This window comes from Westerdykella ornata (assembly GCF_010094085.1).
Source record: "Westerdykella ornata strain CBS 379.55 unplaced genomic scaffold EI97scaffold_1, whole genome shotgun sequence".
Lineage (NCBI taxonomy): Eukaryota > Fungi > Ascomycota > Dothideomycetes > Pleosporales > Sporormiaceae > Westerdykella > Westerdykella ornata.
In genome coordinates, this window is record NW_022986851.1 from 508162 (window position 1) to 535947 (window position 27786).

Here is a 27786-nt window from a genome sequence, read left to right on the forward strand (position 1 = left end):
CCGCGCTGGTGCGATCTCTACCACGTTGAGTAGCTGACGCAGATATACCTGCGCCGCAGCAGTTTTCTTGGTTGTAGTCGTACTGTGCCTCTTTCCCCCGAGTTGTAACTATGTTAAGCTCCTCCGAAACCCGACGACGCAGGAAGGACGTAGACCGGGACCGCAGCAGCCCAAAGAGCAAGGAAAGGGATGCGGACGAGAAAAAAGAGCGACACAGAAAGAGCAAATCGTCCCGGTCATCACGAAAACCTAGCTCCATCACCTCAACCGGCGAACGTGGTGACGGAGAGCATCTTCGCGAACACCCCTCTAGAGAGCGCATCCGGTCGCCTTCGTCCACCCCACAGACACCGACCAAACACCGAATGTGCGTTGTACCAGAAATGGAGCGGAGAGGCTCGCTGGGAGGCTCCCTGAGCTCTAGAAATGGCTCACGCTCGAGCCTATCCGCATACCCTTCGCTCAACAAGTCATACGCCAAGGAAAACATCTACGCTCGGGAGGACATTGGGGATAGGAGGAAATCGCCTCTCACACCTGAGGCGACCGACGTTGGCGATGATGGAGATGGCAAAGATAGGGCGGAAGGTTCGGAGAAGAAGCATGTACGTGCTTCGCCGGCCAAAGCCCCGCCCAGCCCTCCCCTGACCGCAACCACTGGGGCGGATTTGAGGAAAACGGCCAGTGCCAACAGTATGAGGAGGAAAACAACGGACACGATGCGGCCTGGCAGTGAGATGGAGCGAGGACGGCGCAGCGTTGATAGCGGCACACGCCTCACTCGTGATGCCTCTGGAGCTGGCTTTGGTGCCTCTCGGTCTAGTCTTCGTCAAGATGATACGGGAACCTATGGGACTGACCTCACCTCGAGGACTGGTAGTTCGCATCCCAGCACCGTGAAACAGGCTGCTTCAGGTGGCAGAGGTGCCAGCCTCGAAACTCCAACCGCACCGCCTGGCCGCTCCCCTGATCTCCCCAAGTCCGAGCATCGTGATCAGGTGTCTGGAGATGCTGCTGCTCCCGCACCGAGCAGGTCACGTCAGGCTTCCGAGTTGACGCAGACTACAGACTCGGACGCTACCAGCGTCGCGCTAGGCCCAGGGGGAACGCGATTGCACCGCGTGCCGTCACCCATAAATTCGGACGCCTCCCCCGCATCCGTTGTCGATTCCTCTCCCCTCACTCCCACTCAGCATTCTGTTCTGCCCTCGGTGATCGCTGCACAGAAGGAAAGGCCGCCCACGGTGGAGATTTTTGCAGACACTGCTTCTCGCTCGCAGTCAGTCAACCCGGAGCACAGTGACGCGTCTTTTCCGCCTCCTCCTCCTCCACCGCCTCCACCACCTCCGCCTCCCGTCCTGAACTCCCTCGCCCCACGCGTGGATTACCTACTTCCCAACGGCGGTCTTCCTCGTCCAGTTGTGCGCCACCCTCTTGCAGCCATTGGTGGCGGCGAGGCCGTGGAATACTCAAGCTACGCATCACCACGACCCAACGAGCAGCTCGATCTGAGAGCCCGACTCCTCTTCAGGGAACTTCAGGACGTCTTTGACGCCTACAACACCGTCCTCGACCGCGGCGGCTCCTTGGCAATGGCAACAGGCTACTATTCGGTTGCTCGCCGTCTGCTCGACCGCTTGGAGCACGTCTTCGCCAGAGACATCTCTGCCGAGTTCTGCTCATGCCTCATGTGTGCGGACAACCCCAATGGCCATGTACGTGGCGATGATACGGCTGGAGTCAACTGGGGAAGAGTTCTGGAGTTCGTGTCTGGCCGCCTCGACCTTCCCCACTGGCCGCCCATTGACAACCACAATACGGCGGATGCGCTTGGGATATCCAGCCTTCAAACTCCTTGTCAAGAGATCGATGTCGACGTGCCCGAGGAGTACCGCGCTCAGTATGCACGTCAATCCCGCAAGACCAAAACGCTCGTCCAATCCTGGCTACAGGATCAGCAGGAATCCGCGCCGGATGAGGTCGACGACGAGACTCTCACGTTCGCAATGATGACCCGCCTCGAGCCCGAGCTGAGGCCCATGTTCCATGCGCTCTTGTGTGGACTTGGTCATGTCCCTTCCGCCGTCCCCCAACAACTTCCCACGCAGACTCATGGCAGCTCCCCCCTCCTGAACAAGTCCGCCATCGCGCTTCAGCGCCTTTACCGCCTGTCTACGCGTCCCCGAGACCAGCTGGTGGTTATGTACCTGATCCGCAACCCGGACATGCATGACGTCCTGGCTACCATCGCTGCGATTCGAACTCACGAATGGGACTTGTTGGTATCTGGTCGCTTCGATGGCTTTATCACCGCCAGCGACGAGTTTGGCGCCGACAGCACCACGCAGTACACTGCCGGCTCGAGCGACACCACCGCACCTCCCGTCCCGCCTACTCCATTCAACTCCGTCGCCTCGCGCCCTGGTTCTACGCGTCCTGGCTCGAGGCCTGCCCCTATTCAATTGGATCAGGAGACTGAGAGTGCCATCCTGTCGGAGGTTGAGAGGAATATCTACCACACCATGGACATCCTGGAGAACGTTTTCGAGCACATGCACATCCAGGCGGAGGCCATTAGGGCGAAACTCAGGACTCGTAATTCCAACATCCTCATGGCAGAGAGCGCTCGTCGTGGAGGACCAGGAATCGAGGTTCGTATCGCTACACCGGCTGCGGATCTCGACGCAGACAATCTCGATGACTTACGCAGCGACATTGGACCCGACGACTCTGCCAGCAATGTGAGCCACAATCGTCGGCGTGCCCACCGTCACCGCGTCCGTCGCACACCAGCTCCAGTTGAGGAGGAGCCCGAGGAGGAGTTTCCTTCTCTGGCTGAGCGTGTCCGACGCCGTTTCTAGATGTTCAGAGCTGCTGGTTGTTCGGGCCTATTGTCTCGCCCGCAACCACGACGACTTCCTGCACTTCGGCCATGGTGCGATGGCGCTTCTTCTACTAGTCTACGTTACACGGGTTTCGGGCTTTTGGGCGTCGTGGAGTAGCAGCACCATAGACGGTTGAGGTCGACCGATTTTGCTCACACCGAAGCTTTATGGTCCATCTGCATTCTAGTGCTCTTTCCTTTCAGGTTATGGCCACTCCAAGGCGTCTCGGGTCATCGTGGTCACGATATGGGAGGCTGAGGGACATATTGCATTCATGGTCAAGCGATTTCATTCTCCTTTCATTCTGTTATGTTTATGCACGATCAACGGCCTTAGTATAGATACCCTTTAGCTGCGGAGGAACTTCACTTTTTCTTTCCATTTACGGCAACGTGTCACGCATTCCACCCTTCGGTATATGTATGGTGTGTCCCATGCCGAGCTTAGCATGTACTTTATTAGCTACAATGAACGCCATAATGTGAGCTGCAAAAAACTTCCAACTCTCATGTGTATTCGCTGTGTCGGGCGGGTCGGGAGAGGTGTCGTCAGGCGCATCTGTATTCATGCGCTTAAGAAGACCGGAAGACCAACGGATCCCGCTCTTTTCTATCCTCATCGCCAGCCTGTGTGATCACAGCATTGCGTGTATCCAGAAGCTATGCTACCTAGTTTGGCTTACTGTGAGCCGTGGGCGAATCAAGACGCATAAGGAACGGCCAGGCGAAACAGCTCTATGCCCCCTCCGTAGCACCGGGAGAGCGAAGCTGCTGCTTTCACAAGGCTATGCACTGCCGGTGAATTGGACCTTCAAGGAGCTGAGCGACGTAAGCTGAGCTTCCCATCGATGAAGCCATGAGGTTCATTACATAGGTAATGCAGAGCAAGTGAGGGAGAATCAGCGAACAGCTCCCCGCGCTAATCCCTGTCCATTGTTCGACGCGCCGGGGCAAGCCAGCCCATCCATGACAACGGAGAGAGGTAAACAGGCAGTGCCCAAGAGCTGGCAGCCCTCTCAATCCATCACCACTCGCTCGCCCAGGAAGGCAGAATCAATTTTCCCCTCTGTATTGTGACCTTCTCAATTGCTCGCGCTGTGGCTGAAGGAGATGGAAATGTGAACCGGGGTTCCAGCCTCAGTTCTTGTTTACACAACACCGTCGTCGCGGGGACTCCACCAGCGTCATTACCTGCGCCGGAAGGCCCGGAACACGCGGAAGACGTACAGTAACATTACGCTCGCTATTCTATTGAGGGTGGAGTGCAGTTGGTGTATGCCAGAGTCTTTCACTACCAGTCCCTGCAGCACCACGCCCTGACCGCAAGAGTTCCTTTCAAGCCATACAAATTCCAGCTAACATCGCCCACAGGCAGGCGCTTTCCCCCCCTTCACTACAACGCCCTCCTCGCTCCTTCCTTCTTCCCCTCGAGATCACGTAGCGCAGCTTCGCCGCTAGCGATCACGATATCATCTTTTCGCCGGACCCTTCACGCTCTTCTTCCTCTCCACCGCTCGCTCCGCACTCGTTAATCATCGTCTCATCTGTCGACTCCATCCCCCCTCACCGCTGTGCCTTCCTATCTTTCTTTCGAAGCCTGTAAGGCTACCCTCCTTCTATACACACCATCGAGACACTACGCTCGTGAGGACACTCGTACAGCATGTCGGCTGAGCTTGCCAGCGGGTCGGTGAACCCAGAGACGCTCTATACCAAGCAGCAATGCATCGGTAAGGACACATAAGTGTAGTTACGAGACGGGACTCTGACGACATCACAGGTGGTGGTAGCTTCGGCAAAGTCTACAAAGGGTGAGTCTTGCATCCTCACGGTCGTCCGTCTTCCTGACATGTATAGCATCGATCGACGTACTGGCAAAGTTGTGGCTATCAAAATCGTCGACATGGAGAATGCGGAAGATGAGGTAGACGACATCATCACCGAGATTGCCATGCTCTCTGGCATGAACTCTCAATACGTCACGCAGTACTACGGTTCCTTCATGGCCGGCTCCGATCTCTGGATCGTCATGGAATTCTGCTCTGGTGGCAGTTGTGCCGACCTGATGAAGCCGGGTCCTCTTAGCGAAGGCGAGATTGCTGTTATCCTCAAGGAACTCCTTAACGGTCTTGTGTACCTCCACGATGATCACAAGCTCCATCGCGACATCAAAGGTGGGCTCCCCGGCCGCTAACCATGTTCTCTCAATTAACCCAAACCCAGCCGCAAACATCCTCGTGAGCCACAATGGTCAAGTTAAACTTGCTGACTTCGGCGTCTCCGGCCAGCTTTCTGCCACAATGACCAAGAAGAACACCTTCGTCGGTACCCCGTTCTGGATGGCGCCAGAGGTTATTAAACAATCGGGTTATGACAGCAAAGCTGACATCTGGTCAACTGGCATCACCGCCTTGGAACTTGCTATGAGGGAACCCCCATACGCTGACATCCATCCTATGAAGGTGTTGTTCCTGATCCCAAAGAATCCACCACCGACGCTTCAGGGCGAGTGGTCTCCGGCTTTCAAGGACTTCGTAAGCCAATGCTTGAAGAAAGACCCCCGCGAGCGTCCAACCGCCAAGCAGCTACTAGAGCATCCGTTCATGCGCAAGGCTGGAAAGGCTGCTCGTCTCCAGCCATTGATCGCCCGATATCAGGAATGGCAGCTACGCAACCCGAAGCAGGAGGAGTCGTCCGATGAGACGACGCCACAGAAGCGAAAGCCTGTCAACGAGGACCTGTGGGATTTTGGCACCGTGCGTCCGCTCAAAACCAATTCCCGAGGTACCACTGCATTGAGCCCTATCACCGCCGCTGGCGCGAATGCTCGTAACGTCTCCCCGCCAAGAAAGCCTGTTCCTGACAGCGGAGATGAGAATGTTAACGCCGACATAGATGACACTGTGCGCATGAGTCCCCTGTCTCCTACCAAGCTTGCTGCGAACATTCCATTGCCCGTCTCCCCGGACAAGGCGAAGGAAGTTGTACCCTTGCTGCCATCGAACCGTTACCAGCCATCCTCACTGACAAAGAAGTCTGCGGTCCCAGCTCTGTTCTCCCCCGGCTCCCCTACCAAGGGCATCTTGTCCACTCCACAAAGACCTTCCCCCCAACAGGGACGTCGCATCACCCCCCTGGCCCGCGACTACGATGACTACCTTCAGCGTTCGATCGCGGCGGATATGGAGGCCATGGAACTCAGCATTAATGCTGAACCGACCCCTACCCGTGCATCCGTCCTCCCCCGTCTTAATTTGGATATCCCGCCTTACAAGGCTAGAGGGAGCGGTGTGGTAGCGAACCCAGAGAGTTACTTGAACGAGAAGCCCCACGATGACAAGGAGAATAAAAACAAGGAGAAGAACGGGATGACGGAAAAGAAGGATAAGGCGTTGTTAGATGGGGCTGATACCAATGGCAAGACGTCGAGTAAGCTCATCAGTAGCACAGGTAGGAGATCGAAGAAGGCCCTGCACAGTGACAATAGCCCGGCTTCCCAGCCCGCTATGGTTCAACTGCAGAAGCCTCTCCCTCCCCTTGGCCACATACCCATTGCCAGTGAGAGCACGCAGCTTCCACTGTCTGGTGTGGGACTCACTATTGCGACGCTCGAGGGTCAAAAGCCGCTTCCTCCGTTTAGTCCGCCGAATAGCAAGGTGTCGGTCTCACGTCCTGGATCCTCCGCCACCAACAAACAGGCCATATTCGGAAGTTGGGCACCTCGTGGCAGCAATCCCGGTTCGCCAGTCTGCACCTCACCGGCCATGAACACCCCCGTCGACGTTCCAGAATGGACGACGGGCTCTCCTCAGTCACCGACTGCCCCTACCGAGATCACTGCACTGCATGGTGTCGTTGTCCCTGCGTTGGAGGCTGCTGTTGCGCGACGAGCCCATCAGATCTCCGCCAAGAATCGCGAGGAAAGCAAGAACGCCTTCAAAGACCCGACTGGATTCCTGGAGCGCCGAAAGGAGAGGAACGATGCCCACGAAAACGTCAAGAAGATTGTCCGGCGCGTAATCGAGGACCTCAAGATGCTCGACCTCTGGGATGCCAAGTCGCCCGTGGGCATGGGCGGAGGCGTCACCAACTTCCTCGAGGGCTTCCTTGAGGAAGTCCTAGTCCGCGTGGAACCGTCGGATGACTAGGGGTGCTGACGAGGGTGCCATGGATGTGAGTGCGACTCCCCGACCTCCACCTATATCGTACCAGGAGGAAGACGGGCCGTGCTTTGCGCAGTATTGGAACCACCCTCGCCACCTTTTATGCACGACGGATCTATGTTGCAATGAATCATGATGGTCACGATTGACGTTTTCAATTTCGGTGGGCACAGACTCCTTCTATGGCGAGTAGGAGAACGTAAAAGGCTCCGGATCACATATGGCTATGTATCGCGACTGCGGAGGATGCTCATGGAAGGTTCTCCTCGCAGGATTCGTCTCATGGTACGAGGGATTTGGTGCTATAATGGCGATTTATATTCCAATACAATTTTCAACATAGTTAAATCGAATGCAACCGCGTTTGCATGTATAGGATTCAATATCTCCAAGTTGTGGTGCTGGATGAATTTATGTATGGTCGCGCTTTCGTCTGATCTCGGTTGTGACTGATCCACTACAAGCTGGATTGTCGGTCATGGGGAAAATCAGGCAAACACCACACCTAAGGTATCACAGTGTTTTGCACAACAATACCCCAAGCACGCACAATTGCACACGAGATGATAGCGGAAAGATTTCGCTTTGGTGGCCTAGAGCTAAACGCCCACGCTTCCATCACCCTTCCACCACCTAGTCTACCAAAACCACCCATGCACCCGGTCACGGAGTAATCGTGATCTGTGAATCGGATGCCGACAAAGGGATCATTCGGACTGCTGATTGCCGATTATAGCCAAGGTGGTTTAAGTTGAAGAAGTCGCTCATATTGAAAATCTACTCACTGTTTCATCATAAGGTAAGTAAAGCTCCCGAAAACATAGTCCAAATCAAAGCAGATCAAGGATATTCGACACAGGCCAACTCCTTGTGAAAGAAAAGCAACCAAGCACTCGCAATTGTTTATCTTACTTGACGATTTTGCAGACAAGGTCTTGTGAGTCGACCGAGTCGCCCTCGCGGACAGACAGGCTGCCAATCTTGCCGGAGTGAGGCGCCGAAATAACCATCTCCTACATAAACTGTTAGCAAGCTCTTCGACGGAAACGGGATTTTTATAAAGAGGAATCTCACCATCTTCATAGCGCTCAGCACAGCAATGGGATCTCCCTTCAAGACGTCGCTCCCCTCGTGCACACGAACCTCCACAACCACACCAGACATGGGCGAGCCAACCTGGCTGCTATCCGTCGGGTCAGCCTTGGTGCGCCTGACATTCTCGACAGCAGCGTGCTGGTCCTCGACTGTGACGGTACGCGTCTCGCCGTTCATCTCGTAGAACACCTCCCTCGTGCCCGTCTGCTCCGACAGCGGACCGATGGCGAGCAGCTTGAGAATGAGCACCTTGCCCGGCTCAAGTTCGACATGGAACTCCTCGCCAATTTCCGGACGAGAGAGGAAGAAGCGCGTGGGAAGGACGGACAAGTCGCCATACTTCTGGGTCCACTTCTTGTAGTCTTCGAAGACCTTGGGGTACATGACGTAGGAAGCGACATCGCATTCAGTGGCGTCGCCCCACTTCTGCTTGAGGTCCTTCTTGATCTTGGCAAGGTCAATGGGCTCCAGGTACAGACCGGGTCGCTTGTCCATCTTCCTGCGACCACGGAGAGCCTGGGTACGGAGCGGTTCAGGGAACCCACCGTACGGCTGGCCCATGAGTCCCTCGAAGAACTCCAAGACAGAGGATGGGAAGTCGAGCTGCTCAGCCTTGTCGAGAACGTCCTGGTAGGACAGGTTGTTGGAAACCATGAACTGCGCCAGGTCGCCGACAACCTTGGAGGTGGGTGTGACCTTGACGATGTCGCCGAGCAGATCGTTGGCGAGTTCATAAGCCTTCTTGGTCTGAGCCCACTGCTCTCCGAGACCCTGCTGAGAGGCCTGGAAGATCAGGTTGGTGAGTTGGCCACCGGGAATCTCGTGCTCGTAAACCTCCGGATCCGGACCAGTGAGACCGGCCTCGAATGGCGAATACAGGAGGCGGAGCTGAGCCCAGTAGGCGTCGAGATTGCGGATGGCGTGGGCATCGAGACCGGTGTCGAACTCGGAGCCCTCGAGGGAAGCCAGGATAGCACCAACGCTGGGCTGAGAAGTCATGCCCGACATGCTATCAATGGCGGCATCAACGGCATCAGCGCCAGCCTGAGCACAGGCAACCATGGAGGCAACACCGGTACCGGCGGAGTCGTGGGTATGGACGTGGATCGGGAGGTCGGGGTACTTCTTGCGGATAGCACCGACAAGGAGAGTAGCAGCCCTAGGTTTCAGCACACCGGCCATATCCTTGATGCCGAGAATGTGAGCACCCATGCCAACGATCTTGTCGACTACGCTAAGGTAGTACTCAAGATTGTACTTCTTCTTGGGATTCAACATGTCACTGGTAACGTTAGAAATAAACTACTCCGAAGGAAAGAGGAGACGGAACATACCCAGAGTAGCACACAGTGCCTTCAGCAACACCTCCAGCCTTGAGCACGGCCTTGATACCAACCTCAAGCTGATCAACATCGTTCAGCGCATCGAAGACACGGAAGATATCGACACCATTCTTCTTTGCCTGCTCGCAGAAGTGGTAGATGGCGTTATCAGGAAGGGAGCTGTAAGCAACTCCGTTGGCGCCACGAAGAAGCATCTGGAAGGGAATGTTGGGTACGAGCTTCCTCATCTTCCGGAGCCTGTCCCAAGGATCTTCGTAAAGGAAGCGCATGGCGACGTCAAAGGTGGCGCCACCCCAGCACTCCAGAGCCCATGCGTTGGAGAAAGCGTGGCTGGTTTCCTTGGCAATGTTGAGCAAATCGACTGTCCTGACGCGAGTTGCAAGCAAAGACTGATGGGCATCACGCCATGTGGTATCCATGATAAGACATCCCTTGTTGGCACGAACAGCCTTCGCAAAAGCCTCTGGGCCCTCCTTGAGCAGGATGTTCCTCCAGCCCTTGGTGCACGGTTTGGAAGTATCAATGACTTGGCCATCGGAACCAACGATGGTGGGGATCTGGATCGGACCCTTGAACTTGGGTTCGCCGACCTGGCCCTTGATTTGAGAGCCGTTGACTGCGAGGTCACCAAGATATGCGAGCAATTTCTGCGCACGGTTCTGGGAGCCGATGAGGTCGAACAGCTCGGGGCTGGCACATTGTCAGACCATACCAAGACATTATCTGGTGCCTCAAACTTACGTATCATCAATGAACGTTGTCCAGCAGTTGCCCTCAATGAAGGTGGGGTGCGTGAGAAGTTTGAGCAGGAAAGGGATGTTGGTCTTCACACCACGGATACGGAATTCGACCAGCGCTCGCAACATCTTCCTCCGAACAATTTCAAAAGTCGATCCATGGCATGAGCATTTTACCAGTAAAGAATCGTAATGAGCTGGTGGTGGTGAAGTTAGCAAGTCGTAGTCCACGGTGAATGGCTTGAGCAATGTACGTACGGGTGATGATCGCTCCAGCGAAGCCATTGCCACCATCCAATCGCACACCGTTCCCCCCTGCACTCCGATACACTTCAATCTTTCCAGTGTCGGGAGAGAAGCCATTGGCAGGGTCCTCGGTAGTGATGCGGCACTGGAAGGCAAAGCCCCGGGTGGAGATGTGATCCTGTGTGAGACCCAGCTGCTCGAGCGAAGCTCCAGCGGCAATCTGGATCTGAGCCGCAACGATATCGATACCCGTAATCTCTTCCGTGATGGTATGCTCGACTTGGCTGGAAGCACAATGTTAGCAATGCTGAGGGCTTGGCTGGCTTGGCTGGGGGTCACTCACATTCTGGGGTTAATCTCGATAAAGTAGTAGCGGTTCTGTTGGTCGACCAAGAACTCCGCAGTTCCTGCATTGCGGTAGTTTACCGACTTGGCGAGCCTGACGGCATCGGTTAGGATGGCGTCGCGGACGTCGATGGGGAGGTCCTTGGCCGGGGCGAGTTCGACGACCTTCTGGTGGCGGCGCTGAACGGAGCAGTCACGCTCGTACAGGTGCACGACGTTTCCGTGGTTGTCACCGAGAAGCTGGACCTCAATGTGCTTGGGTCTGTCGAGGAAGCGCTCAATGAAGACGGTGCCGTTGCCGAAGGCGGACTTGGCCTCTGAGGTTGCGCGCTCGAAGGCATCCTTCAATGCGCTCTGCTCGCGGACGACTCGCATACCGCGACCACCACCGCCAAAGGCCGCCTTGATGATGATGGGAAAGCCATACTCGTCGGTGAAGGCCTTGGCGTCTTCGTAGCGCTCCACGGGGTTCTCTGTTCCGGGAACAACGGGGACGTTGCACTTGATGGCAAGCTTCCTGGCAGAGACCTTGTCACCGAGGGCCTCAATGGTGTCTGGCGACGGCCCAACGAACTACAAGAAATAAAGTAAGCCCATGTTACACATGCTGTGCCCAAAACGGAAGAGGAGAAATCTGGATGTCAGCTCCAGTGATCGGCGCCGGTCCGTGCAGAGACAGTGCTTTTCCAGTGCATGTCAATGCATGTAGCCGGCCCCGCGTGCGTCAGCCACCGGACCTCCGAGGGGGGGCACCAGATAAGTTGCCGACCACACTGAAGTAATGCTCCTTGGTCATGGCAACAACAGAAGAAATAATGGGAGTACTCACGATAAGACCGGCCTTCTCAACATTACGTGCGAATTCTGCGTTCTCCGACAAGAAGCCGTAGCCCGGATGGATCATGTTCACATCGTGCTCGAGGGCAATCTTGATGATCTCGTCGCCGGCCAGGTAGGCGCCCACGGGAGTGTACTGTCCGCGTTTGCCAATCTCGTAGGCCTCGTCTGCCTTCTGCCTGTGCATGGAGAGGCGGTCCTCATGACTGTAGACAGCGACTGTGTGAAGAGACAGCTCGTGGGCTGTGCGGAAGATGCGGATGGGAATTTCTCCCCGGTTGGCGACTGCTCTGATGGTTAGAGGGCGCGCGGAGAAGCTTGTAGAGGGCCATTGAACGTACCGAGAAGCTTCTTGAGCTGCATAATTGAGCTGGTAGCTCGCAACTTGTGGTGCACCGAGTTGCGGTGCGGGTGGTGCTCGCCATGCTCGTCATCCCACTCGTTCTCATCAATGGCGGACGAGGACGCAGCGGGCTTCTCGACTCCCATTGAAGGAGCTGGGGCGGCCATGATTGCTGGCTGCACCCTGGGGTGAGGAGGGAGAAGAAGTAGTGGTAAAGGGCAGGCTGGAGAGTGGTGTTGGGGAAAAAAGGGCCGAGGAGGGAGGGCGAAGAAATAAGTACTTGTAAACAGATGGAGGTGCAGGCAGGTGGGCAGGGCGGTATCGGATTTGCGTCAACCAGCAGAACGGGAGGCTTGGCGGGAAGCTTGAGCAAGTCACGGAGCCTACTGGTCACGACGTAGGCGGTGGACACGGGCGAACCTACACACCCTAGTGACTAGTCCACTGTTACCGCGGTTTTCCACCTGGGCATGTCCGACTGAACGCCCGGCTGCAATTCCTCCGTAGGTGGAATTACCTACCCAGTCCAAGTCATTTGGCTACGACTCTCATAATGCGACAGGTAGAATTTTCTTTAAGAACTGACTATACGTAGAGGCGCGCTACAAAGCTAATTGCAGGACCTCCTATTATTGCTGCGCCTGCTAGCTGTTTAAATTGGATATGGAAAACAGCAGTACAGAGGAAGTGCAGGGGGTTGTACAGTTGGATGTTGAAAAGAAGCACTGGATGCGGGACTGGGGGTCTGATTGACGATATCATCAATCTGTGAGAAGGCGATGGCAGATGCCCACCCACCCCATCCCTAGCCCGCCAACCCGGATGAGGCACACAGGGTGAATTGGTTGATTGGGAGAACCCGCGGGGAGTCCAGATCTACCGTATCGCAGAAAAAAAAAAGCAAATGAGAATGCGGTGCTGAATGAGGGGAATGTCGGGGTAAAGCTGCAGGAAGCCACAGTGAATGGCTTCCCTTCCCCTCCTTCTTGTGCTTCCCCATCCCACTCTCAGTCAGTGTCACATTCAGAGACTATTCACTTGCTCTCTGCCAGTCCCCCCTGTTCCAGCCGCTCGTGCATTTCTGCCCCTCCTTCAGCTTTATCGACAAGCGCACATTCCGCATGCTGGCCCGCCGTCTCTCATCACGCACTGCGTCACTCGCATCACCCCTCGCATCTGTGCCGTGTGGATCTCGAATTTCCCCTCTGTAAAACTTATTGCCAACGCTCCCCTCCCCCCCACCGTCTAGCCTCATCAACCTTTGGCAAAATGCCATCCCACGTTCATCGAGGGTCAACAATCCCCCCTGGCGAGGCACTTGCCTTCGTGACTCTTCTTTCGCAAATTTTCCGGCTCCCTTGCCGTTTTTCCTCTCCACCACGGTCTCTTCCAAGGCCCTTCCACCAGCTCACCGCCCTGGCTTTGCCTTCTATTTTTTCGTGTCCATGTGCAGATACCTACTGCGGCTGCGCACGTTCGACGAAACATCTCCTTGCAGTTCTTCTGTAGTTGAGATTCGCTACCTTGCACAAGCCTATTAGCTACATCTAAATAATGCAACAAGTAGAAATTTGCTTTAGAAACTTAATATACGTAGACGGAGACGCTTTAAAGCTAATTGCAAGATCTGTAAAATTGCTGCACTGCAAGCAGCTTATTTAGAAGCGGAAAAGAGCAGTACAGAGGAAGTGCAGGGTGGTGTTCAGTTGGATTTGAACACAGGCAGTAGGTAACGACTTCGGCACGGGCAGAAAAAGCAACGCCAGCCTAGCAGAAGAACACTCCAAGCTGTTCACTCTCTCGCTTAGCGTCGGCGCCCATCGGTCATATGTACTGTGTACTGCAGCTTCCACACCGACTAAACATCCGGCTGCACTTCCTTTGTAGGTGGAATTACCTACATCTCGCAAGCTATTAGCTACAATCTATTAATGCGACAGGTAGAGTTTCGTTTTAGAACTTACTATGCGTAGATAGAGCCGCGCGACAAAGCTAACTGCAAGACCTGCTAGATTGCTGTGACTGCTAGCTGTTGAATTAGACCTAGAAAACAGCAGTACAGAGGAACTGCATGGGGGTGTTCAGTCGGATGTAAAAAGAAGCAGTACTTCCTCGCTCTTCATATAGCCCCTATACAGCGTAATGCCTTCAGATCTCGCCAATCTCAGGGTTATGACACCGAAAGGATCAATCATTATAGTATACACTACAGAACGTCTTGGACTTGCATTCATGCTCCAGACATTCCATTTCTCCCCTTGAAAACGCCATGTAGAATACACTGCTTGCAATCGGCAAGGAAACCGACCAAGTCCACTACCCAGAAAAGTAGCCCACTATCCTCCGCTTTTGCAAACGCTCGCTCCCATGCACTTCAGAACAGGTGGCAGGACTACATTCCGTCCGATTATCCTTCACACTTCATGTCATAGTGTGAAGGCGTCGAGGAGCTTAAAAGGCACGGAAGCCCCCAGTGGGCTGCGGAGCAATCCCATTGGACTGTCCATACGGACCAGGTGAGGGTGCCGGCGCCATCGGTCCTTGTGTAAGCATCAGGCGGGTTCCCAGAATGGGAGTCTCCTCCTCCTTCTTCTGTTGTGACGCCTCGCGCGCCTTGCGCTCCTCATTGTCCTTCTTCAGCGCCTCGATCGTCGCCGTCTGCTGCGCAAGGAAGTTGATCATGTACGGCTGCAACAACGTTAGCCACGGACTCATACCGGCAATTTCCGCAATCCGGCTTACCATTGTGAAATCATGGAGGCCGTGGCGCCAGGAAATTTCCAACACAAGGTCCGGCCTGATGAGATCGTAGCAGGCATAGAGCATGCCAACATAGCATTCGCGGCTGCCAATGTCGACAAACTGTTCCACGATTAGTCACTGTGCTGTTGCCTGCAAGAGCAACACTTACGTAGCGAAGCAAGTCTTCCACAACTTCAGGCTTTCCTGACATGGCCGCGGTCTCAATAGCGTCCTTGAACAGCTTGTCTTGCTTGGACAGAGCAATCGATTTCTCCCAGCGCTTGTTCTTGCGGTAGATGTTCGCTGCGATCTGGCGGAAGAAGACCAGATCGTGCCGCTCGAGGCGTTGAGCCAGCTCAACCGGATCGTAATTGTCGTAGTTGTTGACCGAGTCTCGGAGAGTCTTGTAGTCTTCCTCTTCAATGAGCAGATCGTTGAGTGCATTGTTCACCTCGCGCTTGTTCTGCGACTGCACGCTGAGGAGGAATGGCTTGATCAGAGGAACATTGTCCGACTTGAGGAACATGCGCACAACGCGATTGACATCGATCCTGGGCGTCAGCGCTTGCAGCAGATCCGTCAAGAGCGTCGGGTGCTCCTCCAGATAGAAGCTGATTGCACGGTAGTATATCTCCAGGTTCGTGACCTTGACAATGATATCCTTGAAAGACTGGTGGTCCCAAGCATCGGCCGCACGCTCCATCATGGCAAGCGCCGCATTGTCGGGTTCATCGTAGTGGGTATACAGGAAGACTACCTCTGGCCAGAGATGAGCCTCCTCGCAGGCTCGAATCATCTTAGGGATGTTCAATCTGAAAACTTGTGAGAACATGTATACAGCGATCACAGGAGCCGACAAACCTAGACCAGAACAAGCGGATGTGCTCCATAACACGCTCAGGATGATACTTGGACAGAGCGATGCCCAACTCGGTGAACATTCCCATATGAGCTGGGGCCGTTATTAGTTGAGTTAACCGAAGTGCTGTTGGCATGCCACTTACCACGTTCGAGACCCAAACCTGCTTCGAGGAGGCTGATGAGTTCGTCGAAATAGCCATTGCGCTCGTACTGCTTGACCAGCTCCGCAAGCTCCTCGGCGTGGACAATCAGATTAAGACCGCAGATCTGGGCCAGACGGAACTCCTTCTTAGCAACGCAAGCTTCGCTCACTTGACGCCAGACCTTGATGCTGTTTGCCTTGCGGGCGCACTCAACAGCAGCCTGGTAGTCCTCAAGATATACAAGAGTGGTTGCGAGTTTGGCCCAGTTGGAGATGCTGGTGTAGAAGATCTTCGCTGCCTCGTGATAGCCTTCCTCGTACGCCTTATCACCAGATGCCTCGACGTCAGCAACGTTAGTACCTCGCAAGAAATCCTCAAGCTCGGGGAGCTGGTTGGTGCGAGCATAGCAGAACGCTAGTGCGGTATCCACAGGCACCTCACGGAGTGTCTTCCTCGCCATCCGCAGGAACTTGATGAGATCCTCATCCTTACCAGCGTGGGTGGCAATCTCAATGACTTCGAGGAAATTGGAGGGATCCTGGGCGCGGAGATAAGATTCAATGGAATCAGTCACACGTAGACCATCCAGCTGGGCCTTGGCGACCCTGCTCCACACCTCTGGAGTATCCACCTGCTCGGCATACTCCTGGGCACGATCGATGCTGACGACGTGGTCGATGAGAACATTGATGGCAGCAACATGATTCTGGTGCTTCTTGTAGATCTCGAAAGCTTCCTCATACATACCCACCTCAATGCACTGCTCAGCGATGTCATCAGGCGTGTAGTGCTCCAATTGGTGAATATAGTCCATCACGCGGCCCCGATCGGACTTGACAGCGGTAAGCATGAGGAGATTCTGGAGCGACGGGTTGTCGCTGAAACTGGACGGCTCCAGGATGATCTTCTCGAGGAGCTCGATCAGCTCACCGGGCATGTCGCTGCTGAGGAAGGCCTTGACAGCAAGCGAAACCTTCTCAGGATCTTGACTTTCTGGCACGGCCGTAGATGTTACCTGATCAACAAGCGACCTACGGTGCATATTGTTGGGGCTAAGGACATACTCCCAAACCTCAAGATCAGCTCGATCCAGAAGGTACCGTGCTTGAGCCTTGAACATCGAGTTCTCGTTGGTGATGTTGATGAGTTCAAGATCATTTTGGCCCTTGCTGTAAGCAATGAATGCCAAATTGGGGTCGCGCTTCTCGCAGTATTTTCCAACAACAAGCGAGTCGTATTGGTCGTTCTCCTTGAGGAACTTCTCCGGATTGTTGTTACTGTCAATATAGATCTTCGCAAGAGCATTGAAGACAGCCTGCTGTTGGTTGCCACTGGCAAGAGTTTGCTCCAAGAATGGTAGCAGGAGCTTCAGACGATTGCGCGACTCGACCTCAGCAACAAGTTCGTCGACGGGAATAGAGGTAGGCGTCACAGAAGCCAAGAGATTCTTGATAATGCTCTCCTCGCAGTCAACATCGAGGAGGCCTCCGATCACGGCGGGAGTCCTGGAAGGATTAACACGCTGGACGTAGACCTCGATCGACTTGAATTGCTGGTTCTTGTAAAGGTAGAGGACCAAGTCGTGGACGAAGTTGAACCGATCGCAGACGATTATAAGAGGCAACTGCTCCTGAAGATTCGCCTCCTTGAGGAAGTTCTTCACCTTCTCGGGATCATAGTAGTTGTTTTCGCGGCAGATCCGTTCGACCTCGTTGAGCTGTCCAACCCTTGTCGCCGCCTCAATGTACTTGAACACTACATCCTTGTCCTCGCTGACATTGACAATGGCACCGAGATAGAAGAACAACCCTTCAGCGGTGCGGTACTTCTCCAGCAACTCAATGATTCTATTGGGTCCCAAGAGATCCGAGTATTTTTGGGCGATGCGGAGCACCGGCTGCAGGTTCTGGCGGATATTGAACTTGAGCATCTCATCCAAACACTCCAGGGAGAGTTCCACCGTGAGTTGACCGAAGTAATTGATGAGCCACTCTTCAGGAAGCTTGTCTGTCTGAACAACGATGCGCTTGATGGCGACTGGGTCGTCATTGTGCTCTAGGGCACGAGTGAGCAGACCTGCATTCTCGCAAAGCTGAGCAATCCGCGCCTTGTCGTAGTGCGAAAACATGTCATTTCCGAGGATGGCGTCGGCGACTTGGGGCGCATTCAGCAGATTCATCTCCAGCAGCTTCGTTTGCAAGTGACCCTCTTCAGGCAGGTTGTTGGAGAGAACATCAAGCAAGAAGGATGTTGCTTGCTGGATCATCCCTTGCGATTGGAAGATGTCCACCACACGATCGAGGCTGACGAGCGGACCGCCTTCATGTTTCGCCAGTGTGCTGGCGAATTCAGCTCCTTTATCAGGGCTTACCCGCACAATATGCTGCAGCAACACATTGTAATCGGGTCGGTAGCCGACAGAGTCGCAGTACTTTGTGATGAGATCGAAATGGCCCAACTCGGCCAGTGCCGCAACTGTCTTTTGGTACACATTTGCATCCTTATAGATGGCAAGTGCGAGATTGAGATCATGTGGTTTAACAAGGTCACCGAGCTCTTCGGAAGCATGGAGCTTCTTATCTTTGTGCCACTTCTCGAGGAGTTGTTTCCGGCCTTGCGCGAGAACTGGACGAGCAAGTTCAAGCGTTTCTTCCTTGTTCAGAGTGCCCCTGTCCAGCAAGAGACCGAAATACTGCAGGACAACGGAGACCTTGGCGCCTTCTTGGGGAGGCGCCGCCCTGAGTCTTGCGATAGTCTGCCCTGTGCGCAGGAAACCTCGCGGAGAAGTGGCAGCAACCTTTGCGGCTTCCGCATATTGGCCTTGTTGCATCAAGCTCTCAAAGCGTTGCTGGTAAAGTTGGTCGGCACCAGGGAGGCCGCCTTTCGATGCGAGCTTGTAGGCGATCTCCGAGCACGCTGGGTTGTCCATGACGTAAGGGACCAGAGCGTCTTCACGGATGGTAGTGTGCAAAACCTGACCGCGCTTGTTGATCACAACCACTCCTCGTCCGTCCGAGTCTCGGGCGCTGGTGAAGACCGTTTCCTCGGATATCCGGTTCAGGAACAGGGCAGTGCCCGTTTCGAGATCATGCAGATGGATGAAGCCGAACTTGGTGATAACCATGATAAGGCCATATTTATGGGCGATATGAATGCCGAGCGGAAAGTCTCCGGTGCCCTCGGCAGGCCAATGAACAGGAATTAAACGCTTGGGGAAAGGCGGATTCGCGGGGTTGTGATCAACCTCGACGATGTTGAGCTTCGCTTCCCCAGTCACAGACCGGACCGCGAACGCAAAGAGCTTGGTGTCTGAGGAGGCGCCGTCCAACCGAATGGTCCCGAAGGTCGCGGCGTGGCCTTCCAAAGGCTGGCTGATACCCCTGGCCTTGGAGTAGAGTTGCAGATTACCACGGATACCGCCTCCTGGCGCGGGGGCGATGCCCACCAGGCACATCCAACTCTCGTCATCGTTGACGACGTAATTGATGATCTGGTTACCCTATACTTGATTTAGCTGGAGTTCACAGCTTGCTGTCAGGATGCCCAACCTCGAGCTGTTCTTGACGATCGAAGACTTTCACAGGGACCGCTGCCTGGGCACCAATGACGTCCCAATGGAACACGGACTTGACGCTGACTATGGCCAGAGTAGTTTGGCTGATCCACCGCCAGAAGACGACGTCCTCGCCGTGGGTATAGGTCTGCAGCTTCTGCTTTGTTTCCAAATTGAAGAGCTGAAGCGTCCGTGACTGGGCGCGTAGGGCGATAATCGGCTCGGTCAAATGCATGATTGCGCTTTCGGCTCGAATGGGTCGCCGAATGATGTTGTTCAGGTTCTTGAGATCAAGAATGACCGTCTCGGAAGGGGAGCTGGGATCGGTGGACTGCTGGCGCACGCAGACATAGTGGTCCGACTCTAGCGTCTGGGGATCGTTAGTCGGAAGATGATCGAGATTGCGGTGAACGACAACTTACGCAGTTCTGCCATGATATAGAAGACGGCTGCGCCTCTGTTAGCGTATTGTGTCTTTGGAAGGAGGTAAGAGGCAGGCCATGGGCTCAGGAACGTACGAGGATGTTCAAATTGGTGAGCTAGAGATTCCTATAGTTAGCTTCTTCTCATTAGACGATATTCAGACAGCAACATACCAGCACAGGCTGGGTCACCTGCAATGGAATAGGCCGCTGCGCCATGATTGCGACAAATCAGCTCCTAGCTCACCGGGAGAGATAGGCGGCACGAGAGAAAGGGTATCGACAGAAAAGCAAGAGAGAAGAAGACCCCAGCTGCAAGAATGGCAGAAGCGCACGCAGAAAATGAGAGAGGGCGGGGTGTGACGCGGGGAGAGAGAAAGGATGGGTTGTTTGGTGGTGATGGTCGTTCCAGAAAGGAGCTCATCCAGGGTCGACTGCACACATTTCGTAACGTGGATGGAGGCACACGTGACGCTTGGCATGGGGATTGTTTGGAGGCGCATGGAGCCTATCAAACACTTCTCGATTGACAAACGGATTTGTCTGCACTAGGCGTCGGATTTGACACCATACTAATCGAGTACGGTGGGAATGCGCCTTCGAGACTCAATTGACTTGAGGTTGTTGCTTCACATAGAGCTATTTCCGTCACCCTTTTGAAGCACGAAAGCTCGGATAGTCGCCAATGATTGCTCTTAGGACAGCAGATGTCACCTTGAAGTTATCCCGATGTCTTACGTGAACCGACGCCTACTAAAATACAGAATTCTCAGAAACAGCTTCTTGACAGCCCAGTGGTACTCATAATTGTATCCATCCTCCATGTGCCAACGTAGAACCGGGCGGATGCGGCGTCGACTGCAATTGGGCAGCAACAGGCAAGGTTTGTGGCGGTGCAGAACAATCAGCGCCGAGCCCGACCGCGACCTTTTTTCAGGACTTTGTCGCGTTGTCCTGCCCCTCCACACACAACTTGTTTCCCGCACATTTCACCACACCCCCATAGATTCGGCGCCGTCGCACCCACCACGGGACAACGCTTGTAACAGCGAACCGCTTCGATACACATAAACGAACAACAGCCTCTTACACAACCCGTTATCGCAATCATGGCTCCGGGAAAGTGGGGTACGTCATCTGCCAGCGAGAGCCATGAGAGAGATGGAGGCCTGGCCTACCTCTGTGTACTCTGCGCTTGACTCTGGAGGTGCCTCCTTGCTAATTATCTTCTTGTAGACGACGAAGAGTCGGAGAGCACGCCTCCCTCCTCGCCGCCCGTCATTGCCCGCCGCAGCAAATTCGACGATGAAGAAGACGAGGATGTACGTTAGCCCTGCTACAGAAGCCGGGAACCTGTCCGGCTCGCACCCTTGAAAATACTTGCTGACCACATGCAGGTCCTAGAATCCTGGGACGCCGCCGAGGACTCGGAAGTCGAGCGCGAGAAGGCGAAGAAGGCCGCCGAAGCAAAGGCCAAAGCCGAGGCGGAAGCAAAGGCAAACCACAAGTCCAAAGCTCAGCGCATCCAGGAGCGGAGAGAAGAAAACATGCGCCGCCGCCAGATGGAAGAAGAGGAGTCGGACGAGGAGGAGGAAGACGAGGCGACCCGTCGCGCACGCCTCCGCAAAACCGAGCAGGACGCTGACCTCGCCCATGCTGAAGATCTCTTCGGCGACCTCGGCATCAGCAACAGGCGCGCCGGTAAGCCCATCACCGTTGCAGACGACAGTGATCCCACCAAGGCCGTGGACCTCGGCGCTCTCCGCATCTTCAACCCCAGGAACAAGGAAGAGTTCGTCAAGCTTAGGGAGACGCTTGTGCCACTGCTTACCGCACACACCAAGAGCCCGCAGTACACACTCTTCCTGCAGGAGTTTACTAAGCAGATTGCCAAGGAGCTCCCCAGCGACCAGATCAAGAAGATTGCCAGCGGCCTCACGACGCTGAGCAATGAGAAGATGAAGGAGGAGAAGGCGGCTGAGAAGGGTGGTAAGAAGACCAAGGCGGCCAAGACCAAGACCAGCCTGGTGGCCTCGCGGGCTGCGGTCGACACGAATGCCTATGATGACGACTTTGGAGAGTGAGTCCTCATTTCTTCGCCCGGTCCGTACTCATACTGACCATTTTCAGTGACGACTTCATGTAAACCGGATTAGACTACATGTGGAGCTTCAGATTTTCTTCGAAAAAGTTCAATTTTTCTCGTTCCAGCGATGCATAGAGCACGCAGATGCTGGTCGGCATCGGCGAGCTCCTTTCTCAGCATGCGCGATGTACAGTCTGTCTTGTGCACGTATCTCTGAACTTCGGCGTTTCGGGTTCTCTTCTGCAGTCTCATGGAGTTCGCCTTTGGACGTTGCGCGAGGATATCCGGATGGGTGCTTGCATTGAGCCTCTTTTGGAAGAGGGGTAGGGTATGGATGGGGGAGGTGAGGAGATGATATGGATCATGGGATGGTACATGCAATGGCCATGATAATAGAGACGCATTAATGAGGATGTATACTTTCCTACATCCCTATTTGCTTCAAGTGTTCGTGTCGCTTGTGGATGTTGCCGCATGCCAGCATCTAGATTATGAGGAACTGTAACAGTCGGATAAGTAACCATATCAAAATTGAGCTCTAGCTCCTTACATCGGAAGACCCCACCGCTTGTACCAGAGTAGTCACCCGTCCATACCCCTTTTGGTTCGTGATCCAACGTCTGTATTGCTATCCACGAAGATTTGTAGGGTTTGCGAAGTTGCCCGGTCGCTATTTCATGCTGTGGCCATCATTGCATGTGACCCAACCACAACTACCTAGCTACGTACCTAGGTATCCCCTATACCTCAGAATTATCGACCATGGGTGCCAAGGGGAAGGGTGTCCGCGGAAGATATGGCATCGCTGCGGGTTTCTATCTCCGGTTACGACTTAGTAGCAGCCATTCGCACACGAACAACTGCTCAGGAACTTGCAACCTCATATGTTGATATTGTATGCGGAAAATAGGGGAGATGAAAACTAGCGTTCCATTCCCTGCCTACCATTTACATCTATCATCCGGAACTTAATGGATGCGGGCGTGTTGAGGTGTGGCGCCGACGCTCTGGGACCGTGACTTAGGGTACTGTGTATATTATTGCATGGAAACGAAACGCAGAAGCCGCCTGCACATGGGGAGCTATTCTTAGAAGCAGATTTACGAAGCGGCCTGCCTAATATATATTTACCAATATATGTATAGTCTAGACTATTTTATGACCTGGGAGACTTAGGCTTTTCGAAGGCGGAGAGTCGTTGAAGATGGAGGATTTGGAGGATTACGGTCTCGGTGCTCGAGTAGCTTGATGCACAAATGATCAAAAGATGAGGCTCAGTGGACGTCATGTTGCAGCTTTCCCACAGGATTCGCAATGGAAGCCAGGTCTTGAAACATAACGCCTGACGGAACTCACGTTGGGGGAGACGCTCCACATCTTCTCAACAACGTTAAAAAAGTACGAGTAGGTCCATCCGTGGGCTTCATCTCGATAAGCAATTGTTATTAGCCTTGTGCCTTGATTTTGCCAGGTTCCGCTCTGGCGACGCATGGCAAACCCTCCCGTCCCGCTCACAGGGCGGGCATATGTGGCGTAATTGGCGGGTTAGCCACACCGGATTGGAGGGCGGACGATGGACGGGTTCTCCATAATCAGGCTGTTTCCCACCTCTACTCTTTAGTAGCTCTGGATTTTGGGAGGGACATGTTTTCAAAAAGTGGATGCTTCCCCATGCTGACGTTATGAGCGTGGACGGAGTTGAATCACTTGAATAGGTTTGCCAGAATGAGCGGTTGGAGGACCGTGGTTCCCGCGCCGGCCGTTAGCACTTCGATTCGCGCGTGGGGTTCCGGCAAACAAGGGGAGAATGTAACCGTTCACAGTACTGTGTTCTGCGTGGAGCAGACGATGGCGAAGGGAGGCTACTTTGATGCCGTCTCCGACCTGACTACTGTAAATATCGTTGACGACTGCGAAGCTGGAAGCCCGGATATCTCGACGAGTGTCTCCAGACAGTTCGTCCGGTGTGGCGCTCGTATTGCGTGGCGCACGGGCGGGAATTCCACTCAAAGTGCTGGTCCCAAATTCCCCAATGGATGAATGGATGTGCCGCCTTGGTACAATTGGCCCGTGCACAGAATTTTTGCACAGCCCCAGTGGCGCCAAGACCGTCCCTCATCACAAGGAAGAGGGAGGAGGAGACGTCCGAATCATAAGAATAATAATAACAAGCAGAGAGAAGGCCAGAAGAGAGGAGAAGAGGGACCCCAGGGAAGGAGCCCAGAGAGAGACCCAGCCATTGATTGCCAGAGTTGCTCCTCATCACCTTCCGCCCCTGCTGCTGCTCTCGCTTCTCCTGCCAACAACATCATTCTCATTCTTGCCCATCACCATCACCACTTACGGAGTCCCCAACCCACTGCGCGCCCCTCTCCTTGACCTTGGCAGCCGCAAAGCAAGCAATTCCGCGCCCTTGGGTCCACTTGGTCAAGCGTCAGAGGACCTCGCTCGCCCCGACGAAGGCCCACTGTCCTGTGTAGTTGCAGAGAGAGCCCAGCCACTCGTCATTGCCCACCAGCCTTCTTCCGACAACCTTCCACACACCTTCTCGACGCCTGCACCACCACAACATCACACTTTCAGCTCATCAGCTTGCTGCTACCTCACTCCGTACCCTTTGGGAGACACCACACACACTCTGCTGCACGTCCTGTGCACCTTTTGCCTGCGCGCCTTTCACCGCGAGAACCACGACAAGGCCCGCCTCGGCTTGCCCGCCTCAGCTCCCAGCCTCATCTGCCCTGCTGCTCCACCACGCGCACCGCCGCACCTCCATCCCGTCATCAACTCCACAGTACACCCTCTCGCCCTTCTCGCCACTCGGAACATTGGCTCCAGCCACGTCGTCCTCGTCGGAACCACTTCGCGCGAAGTCGTCCTCAGCCCAGCCGAACCATCTCAACGTGCGCGCCCAAGGCTCGTTAACAAAGCTTCAGACGACACCAAAAGTTGTGTTGCCACAGTCGCTCCTCGCCTTCCTGCGAGCCCTTCCTGCGCATGACTGTCGACTGACATCTCTTGGACGAGTCTGTCGCGCTTTTTCCGTCCTTCCTAGAGGTACTCTGTAGCGAGGGTAATAGGTTCGTTCGCTCCTGCCCATTGCCTTCCAGGTTGCTTGCCTATTGCAGCACGCACCTTTCCCAATTCCCTATTCCTCCCCAGAGAACAAGTCCGCGTCTCTTTCACTCCCCCACCACCAGCCCAGGATGCAGGACTGCAGCCATCTCGCAACCACAAGCATGCACTGACATCTCAAGCTAGGCATCCAGTATAGACACACTGCATTCCTCTTCATCCCCCTCATCGCCTTCTGATGGCAGCTTCAACTCGGGCCATCACACCCACCCATTCCGGCGCCTTCAGTGCGCCCAACCGTCCAGACACGCCGGGCTCCATTGGTGCCAGTAGGAACCACAGCAACGGCGCCGCTTTTGGTACCCATCTGACAAAGTCTCCCCGAGGTCTCTCACCTAGACACTCGCCACAACCGCTAGCGGAAGCCACCACCCCTGCCGACGAGCGTCGCGAAAAGTCACGACAGCCAACACCAAACCCAGGCGTCGCGGTACTACAGTCTTTACTCGACGCCCAGGCCACTGCGCGGCCCAAAGACGGTCCGCCAGAACCCGCACAAATGAGTGCCGCACTCGAGAAGGCGGCCAAGTCGCTCGTCATCCCGGACCAGCTCGGAACTGACACAATGCACACGAGCCCCGTGAGCCTATCCAGCTTTGGCTCCAACGATAACCTCACTACCGCTGCCACCGCGACCGCCCCCGAGCCCACAGCCGGTCCTATGCCGATGCAGGAAGGAGCCCCCCAGCTCCAACAACAACAGCACCACCAACACATCGTCCCCAATATGGGCGACGTCGCAAGTAATCGTTCCTTCACCTTTCCCGGTCCCGCGCCCCCCGAGCACGACCCCAGAGCTCCTTCGCGCCAGATGAGTTTGCCCGGCGGCTACCAGAACAGCCCCAAGTCTCCGGGCAAGCGCCACAAGTGTCCCTACTGCTCGACCGATTTCACAAGGCATCACAATCTGAAGAGTCACCTGCTGACCCATAGCCAAGAAAAGCCATATGAATGCTCCACTTGCCAGCAGCGGTTCCGCCGTCTCCATGACCTGAAGCGACACACCAAGCTCCATACCGGTGAGAGGCCACATACCTGCGAGAAGTGCGGACGCAAGTTTGCGCGCGGCGATGCGCTTGCTCGACACAGCAAGGGCCAAGGCGGCTGCGCAGGCCGTCGTTCGAGCATGGGCGAGGATTTCAGCGAGCACAAGGTCGACGAGACCATGGACGGCATCATGTACCACGAGCGCGATGGCGAGGGCGATGAAGATGATGATGGCACGGGACGTCGAGTGGGCGAGCCACCGCGTAAGAGGCAAAATACGGGAAACTCTATGCAAGGTCCGTATCATCAGCAACACTCCAGCACCTATCCGCCCATTGCTCGTGGCCCATCGAGCCACAACCTCCACCCTATGTACTCCTCTGGACCCGTGGGACCTTCGCGCGATCAGGCCACTGACGTGTCGCCCAAAATAGCTCCTGCAAGCCTCAACAACCTCCCCTACCATGCCAACAGCCAGCCCAATGTCTTTAGCCAAGGGGGAATGACCGAAAGCCCAAAGCCTTTGTCTCCTGGCCAGGCGGACCAGCACCGTTTAGGTGCGCACGACGGGACCCTTCCGAGTCACCCACGGTCGCCAAACATGGGCCAGCAGATGCACCAGCAGAATTTCTCTAGGCGGACTGGCAGGGGGTCCTCACCCAGGGCTCTGGGTCCGCCACAGCAACATGCCGGTGGACCTCAGTTGCCCCCTCTTCATGGCATGGCCCAGGGCGGGAAAGGAAGCGGCCCGAGCATGCTACATCAGCAGATCCCTGGTCCCGGAACGGAATCGCAGCCAGGAAGTATGTCCAGCCACGGAGGCAGCGGCAGTAGCATGCGTGAGATCATGGGCCGCCCGACCGTTGACGTCTGGCAGACGGTGCGCGAGATGGAGAACCGCATGGCTCGCATGGAGGAAGAACACCAAAAGAGGATACAGTCTCTGCAAGAGGAGGTTACCAAGCTCCGTGCGCAACTGGCTCATCAGCACGTGGAGGCGTCCGCGCCCCATCAAGAGAACAACCATTAGGAACGGGGATCTCAACCAAGCCAAGGTTCAGCGAGCAGATCAGGTTGCCCGTTGCGCATCGGTAGTTAGACCGTACTGGGAAGACAGGAGCGCATAGATGGGGTCGGCTGGTCGATGCTCCCAGGCGATTGTGGGGTTCTACAACGCTCTTTCAATAACCGTTGGAAGACGTGTGTGGGGTGTTGGATGAGAATCCTCGTACATGTTCGAGGCACTGTGATGGTGCTTCGTACGGAACCTTGACGCTGCGCAAAGTGCACTAGGAGCTAGCTATATCGTCCATTCCAGGAATAGGCCTCATGAGTTTGTGTTGGTTTCCAAGATTTGTGAGTCTGGGAGAAGTGTTTGGGAGTTGGGAGCTGGGAAAGATGAGAGGGCTAGATTGAAGTTCCGGATCCTTTCTCCGAGGGATCTGTTACAAAAGTACCGGATGCTTGTATTCCTCCTTCTCCTTCTTCCTCTCTCTTTTTCTACCTCTCATCGTCTCAATCTCTGGCTCCGTGAGATATTGTCTCTTGCTTCGTTCGGACGTTTCTCTCTTCTTCTCTCTTCGGGTAGGGCCTTTGTAGCCCGTGGATGATCACGGCATTGGGTCGGGGTTCATCTTCGAAATACTTGCTTTTCTCTATGGGTGTTCGCGGAGGAAGTGTTCGGCTTCAGGGGAGAAAGAAATGGTGTCCGAGGCGTTTCCCGCGAATACCCTATGTGTTATTATGTATATCCCTTCTTTTCCTTTCTTCTTCTTAACTTTTCTGAGGGTGGGTTACGGGTATCGGTAGGAGAATGGATATGTGCGGGAAGTGAGATGGGCGGTCCCTGTAACGGCTATCGACG

At 54.9% G+C, this 27786-nt stretch overlaps 6 protein-coding genes across 6 annotated transcripts; 4 read left to right on the forward strand and 2 right to left on the reverse strand.

The window, feature by feature from the left end:
• Positions 1-110: 110 nt before the first annotated feature.
• EI97DRAFT_438205 (uncharacterized protein) lies at positions 111-2861 on the forward strand (the record flags this gene model as incomplete). The annotated part of the gene is made up of 1 exon (XM_033799480.1): positions 111-2861. The coding sequence occupies one exon, from the start codon at positions 111-113 to the stop codon at positions 2859-2861; it is 2751 nt and encodes a 916-aa protein (XP_033658295.1).
• A 1686-nt stretch (positions 2862-4547) lies between these two features.
• On the forward strand, positions 4548-7032 carry EI97DRAFT_446949 (Pkinase-domain-containing protein; the record flags this gene model as incomplete). The annotated part of the gene is made up of 4 exons (XM_033800065.1): positions 4548-4614; positions 4665-4695; positions 4742-5058; positions 5108-7032. 4 exons carry the CDS (start codon positions 4548-4550, stop codon positions 7030-7032), a joined length of 2340 nt encoding a protein of 779 aa, XP_033658296.1.
• A 579-nt stretch (positions 7033-7611) lies between these two features.
• Positions 7612-12293, reverse strand: EI97DRAFT_428864 (pyruvate carboxylase). The gene is made up of 8 exons (XM_033797310.1): positions 11992-12293; positions 11643-11935; positions 10812-11386; positions 10481-10752; positions 10227-10419; positions 9477-10175; positions 8122-9424; positions 7612-8060 (listed from the first exon to the last, which is right to left on the reverse strand). The coding sequence occupies exons 1-8, from the start codon at positions 12158-12160 to the stop codon at positions 7956-7958; spliced, it is 3609 nt and encodes a 1202-aa protein (XP_033658297.1). The 5' UTR covers positions 12161-12293; the 3' UTR covers positions 7612-7955.
• A 1724-nt stretch (positions 12294-14017) lies between these two features.
• EI97DRAFT_428866 (clathrin heavy chain) lies at positions 14018-20124 on the reverse strand. Its single transcript, XM_033797311.1, has 9 exons — positions 19889-20124; positions 19811-19831; positions 19715-19741; positions 19288-19662; positions 15740-19238; positions 15597-15687; positions 14905-15547; positions 14736-14855; positions 14018-14681 (listed from the first exon to the last, which is right to left on the reverse strand). The coding sequence occupies exons 1-9, from the start codon at positions 19931-19933 to the stop codon at positions 14445-14447; spliced, it is 5058 nt and encodes a 1685-aa protein (XP_033658298.1). The 5' UTR covers positions 19934-20124; the 3' UTR covers positions 14018-14444.
• A 578-nt stretch (positions 20125-20702) lies between these two features.
• EI97DRAFT_428867 (translation initiation factor eIF3 subunit) lies at positions 20703-22322 on the forward strand. The gene is made up of 4 exons (XM_033797312.1): positions 20703-20842; positions 20951-21036; positions 21112-21794; positions 21845-22322. The coding sequence occupies exons 1-4, from the start codon at positions 20824-20826 to the stop codon at positions 21858-21860; spliced, it is 804 nt and encodes a 267-aa protein (XP_033658299.1). The 5' UTR covers positions 20703-20823; the 3' UTR covers positions 21861-22322.
• A 1169-nt stretch (positions 22323-23491) lies between these two features.
• Positions 23492-26952, forward strand: EI97DRAFT_497526 (uncharacterized protein; the record flags this gene model as incomplete). The annotated part of the gene is made up of 3 exons (XM_033802515.1): positions 23492-23764; positions 23892-24703; positions 25121-26952. The coding sequence occupies exons 1-3, from the start codon at positions 23526-23528 to the stop codon at positions 26950-26952; spliced, it is 2883 nt and encodes a 960-aa protein (XP_033658300.1). The 5' UTR covers positions 23492-23525.
• Positions 26953-27786: the final 834 nt, after the last annotated feature.

Coding starts and splice junctions, on each gene's coding strand:
- EI97DRAFT_428864 (XM_033797310.1), bottom strand. CDS start 12,160: ATGGCCGCCCCAGCTCCTTCAATGGGAGTCGAGAAGCCCGCTGCGTCC. Junction 10,753..10,811: donor ATCGAGATTAACCCCAGAAT/GTGAGTGACCCC, acceptor TTGTGCTTCCAG/CCAAGTCGAGCATACCATCA. Junction 10,176..10,226: donor ACAACGTTCATTGATGATAC/GTAAGTTTGAGG, acceptor ACAATGTGCCAG/CCCCGAGCTGTTCGACCTCA.
- EI97DRAFT_428866 (XM_033797311.1), bottom strand. CDS start 19,933: ATGGCGCAGCGGCCTATTCCATTGCAGGTGACCCAGCCTGTGCTG. Junction 19,663..19,714: donor CTATATCATGGCAGAACTGC/GTAAGTTGTCGT, acceptor AACGATCCCCAG/ACGCTAGAGTCGGACCACTA. Junction 15,688..15,739: donor AGGTTTGGGTCTCGAACGTG/GTAAGTGGCATG, acceptor TAACGGCCCCAG/CTCATATGGGAATGTTCACC.
- EI97DRAFT_428867 (XM_033797312.1), top strand. Junction 21,037..21,111: donor ACGATGAAGAAGACGAGGAT/GTACGTTAGCCC, acceptor GACCACATGCAG/GTCCTAGAATCCTGGGACGC.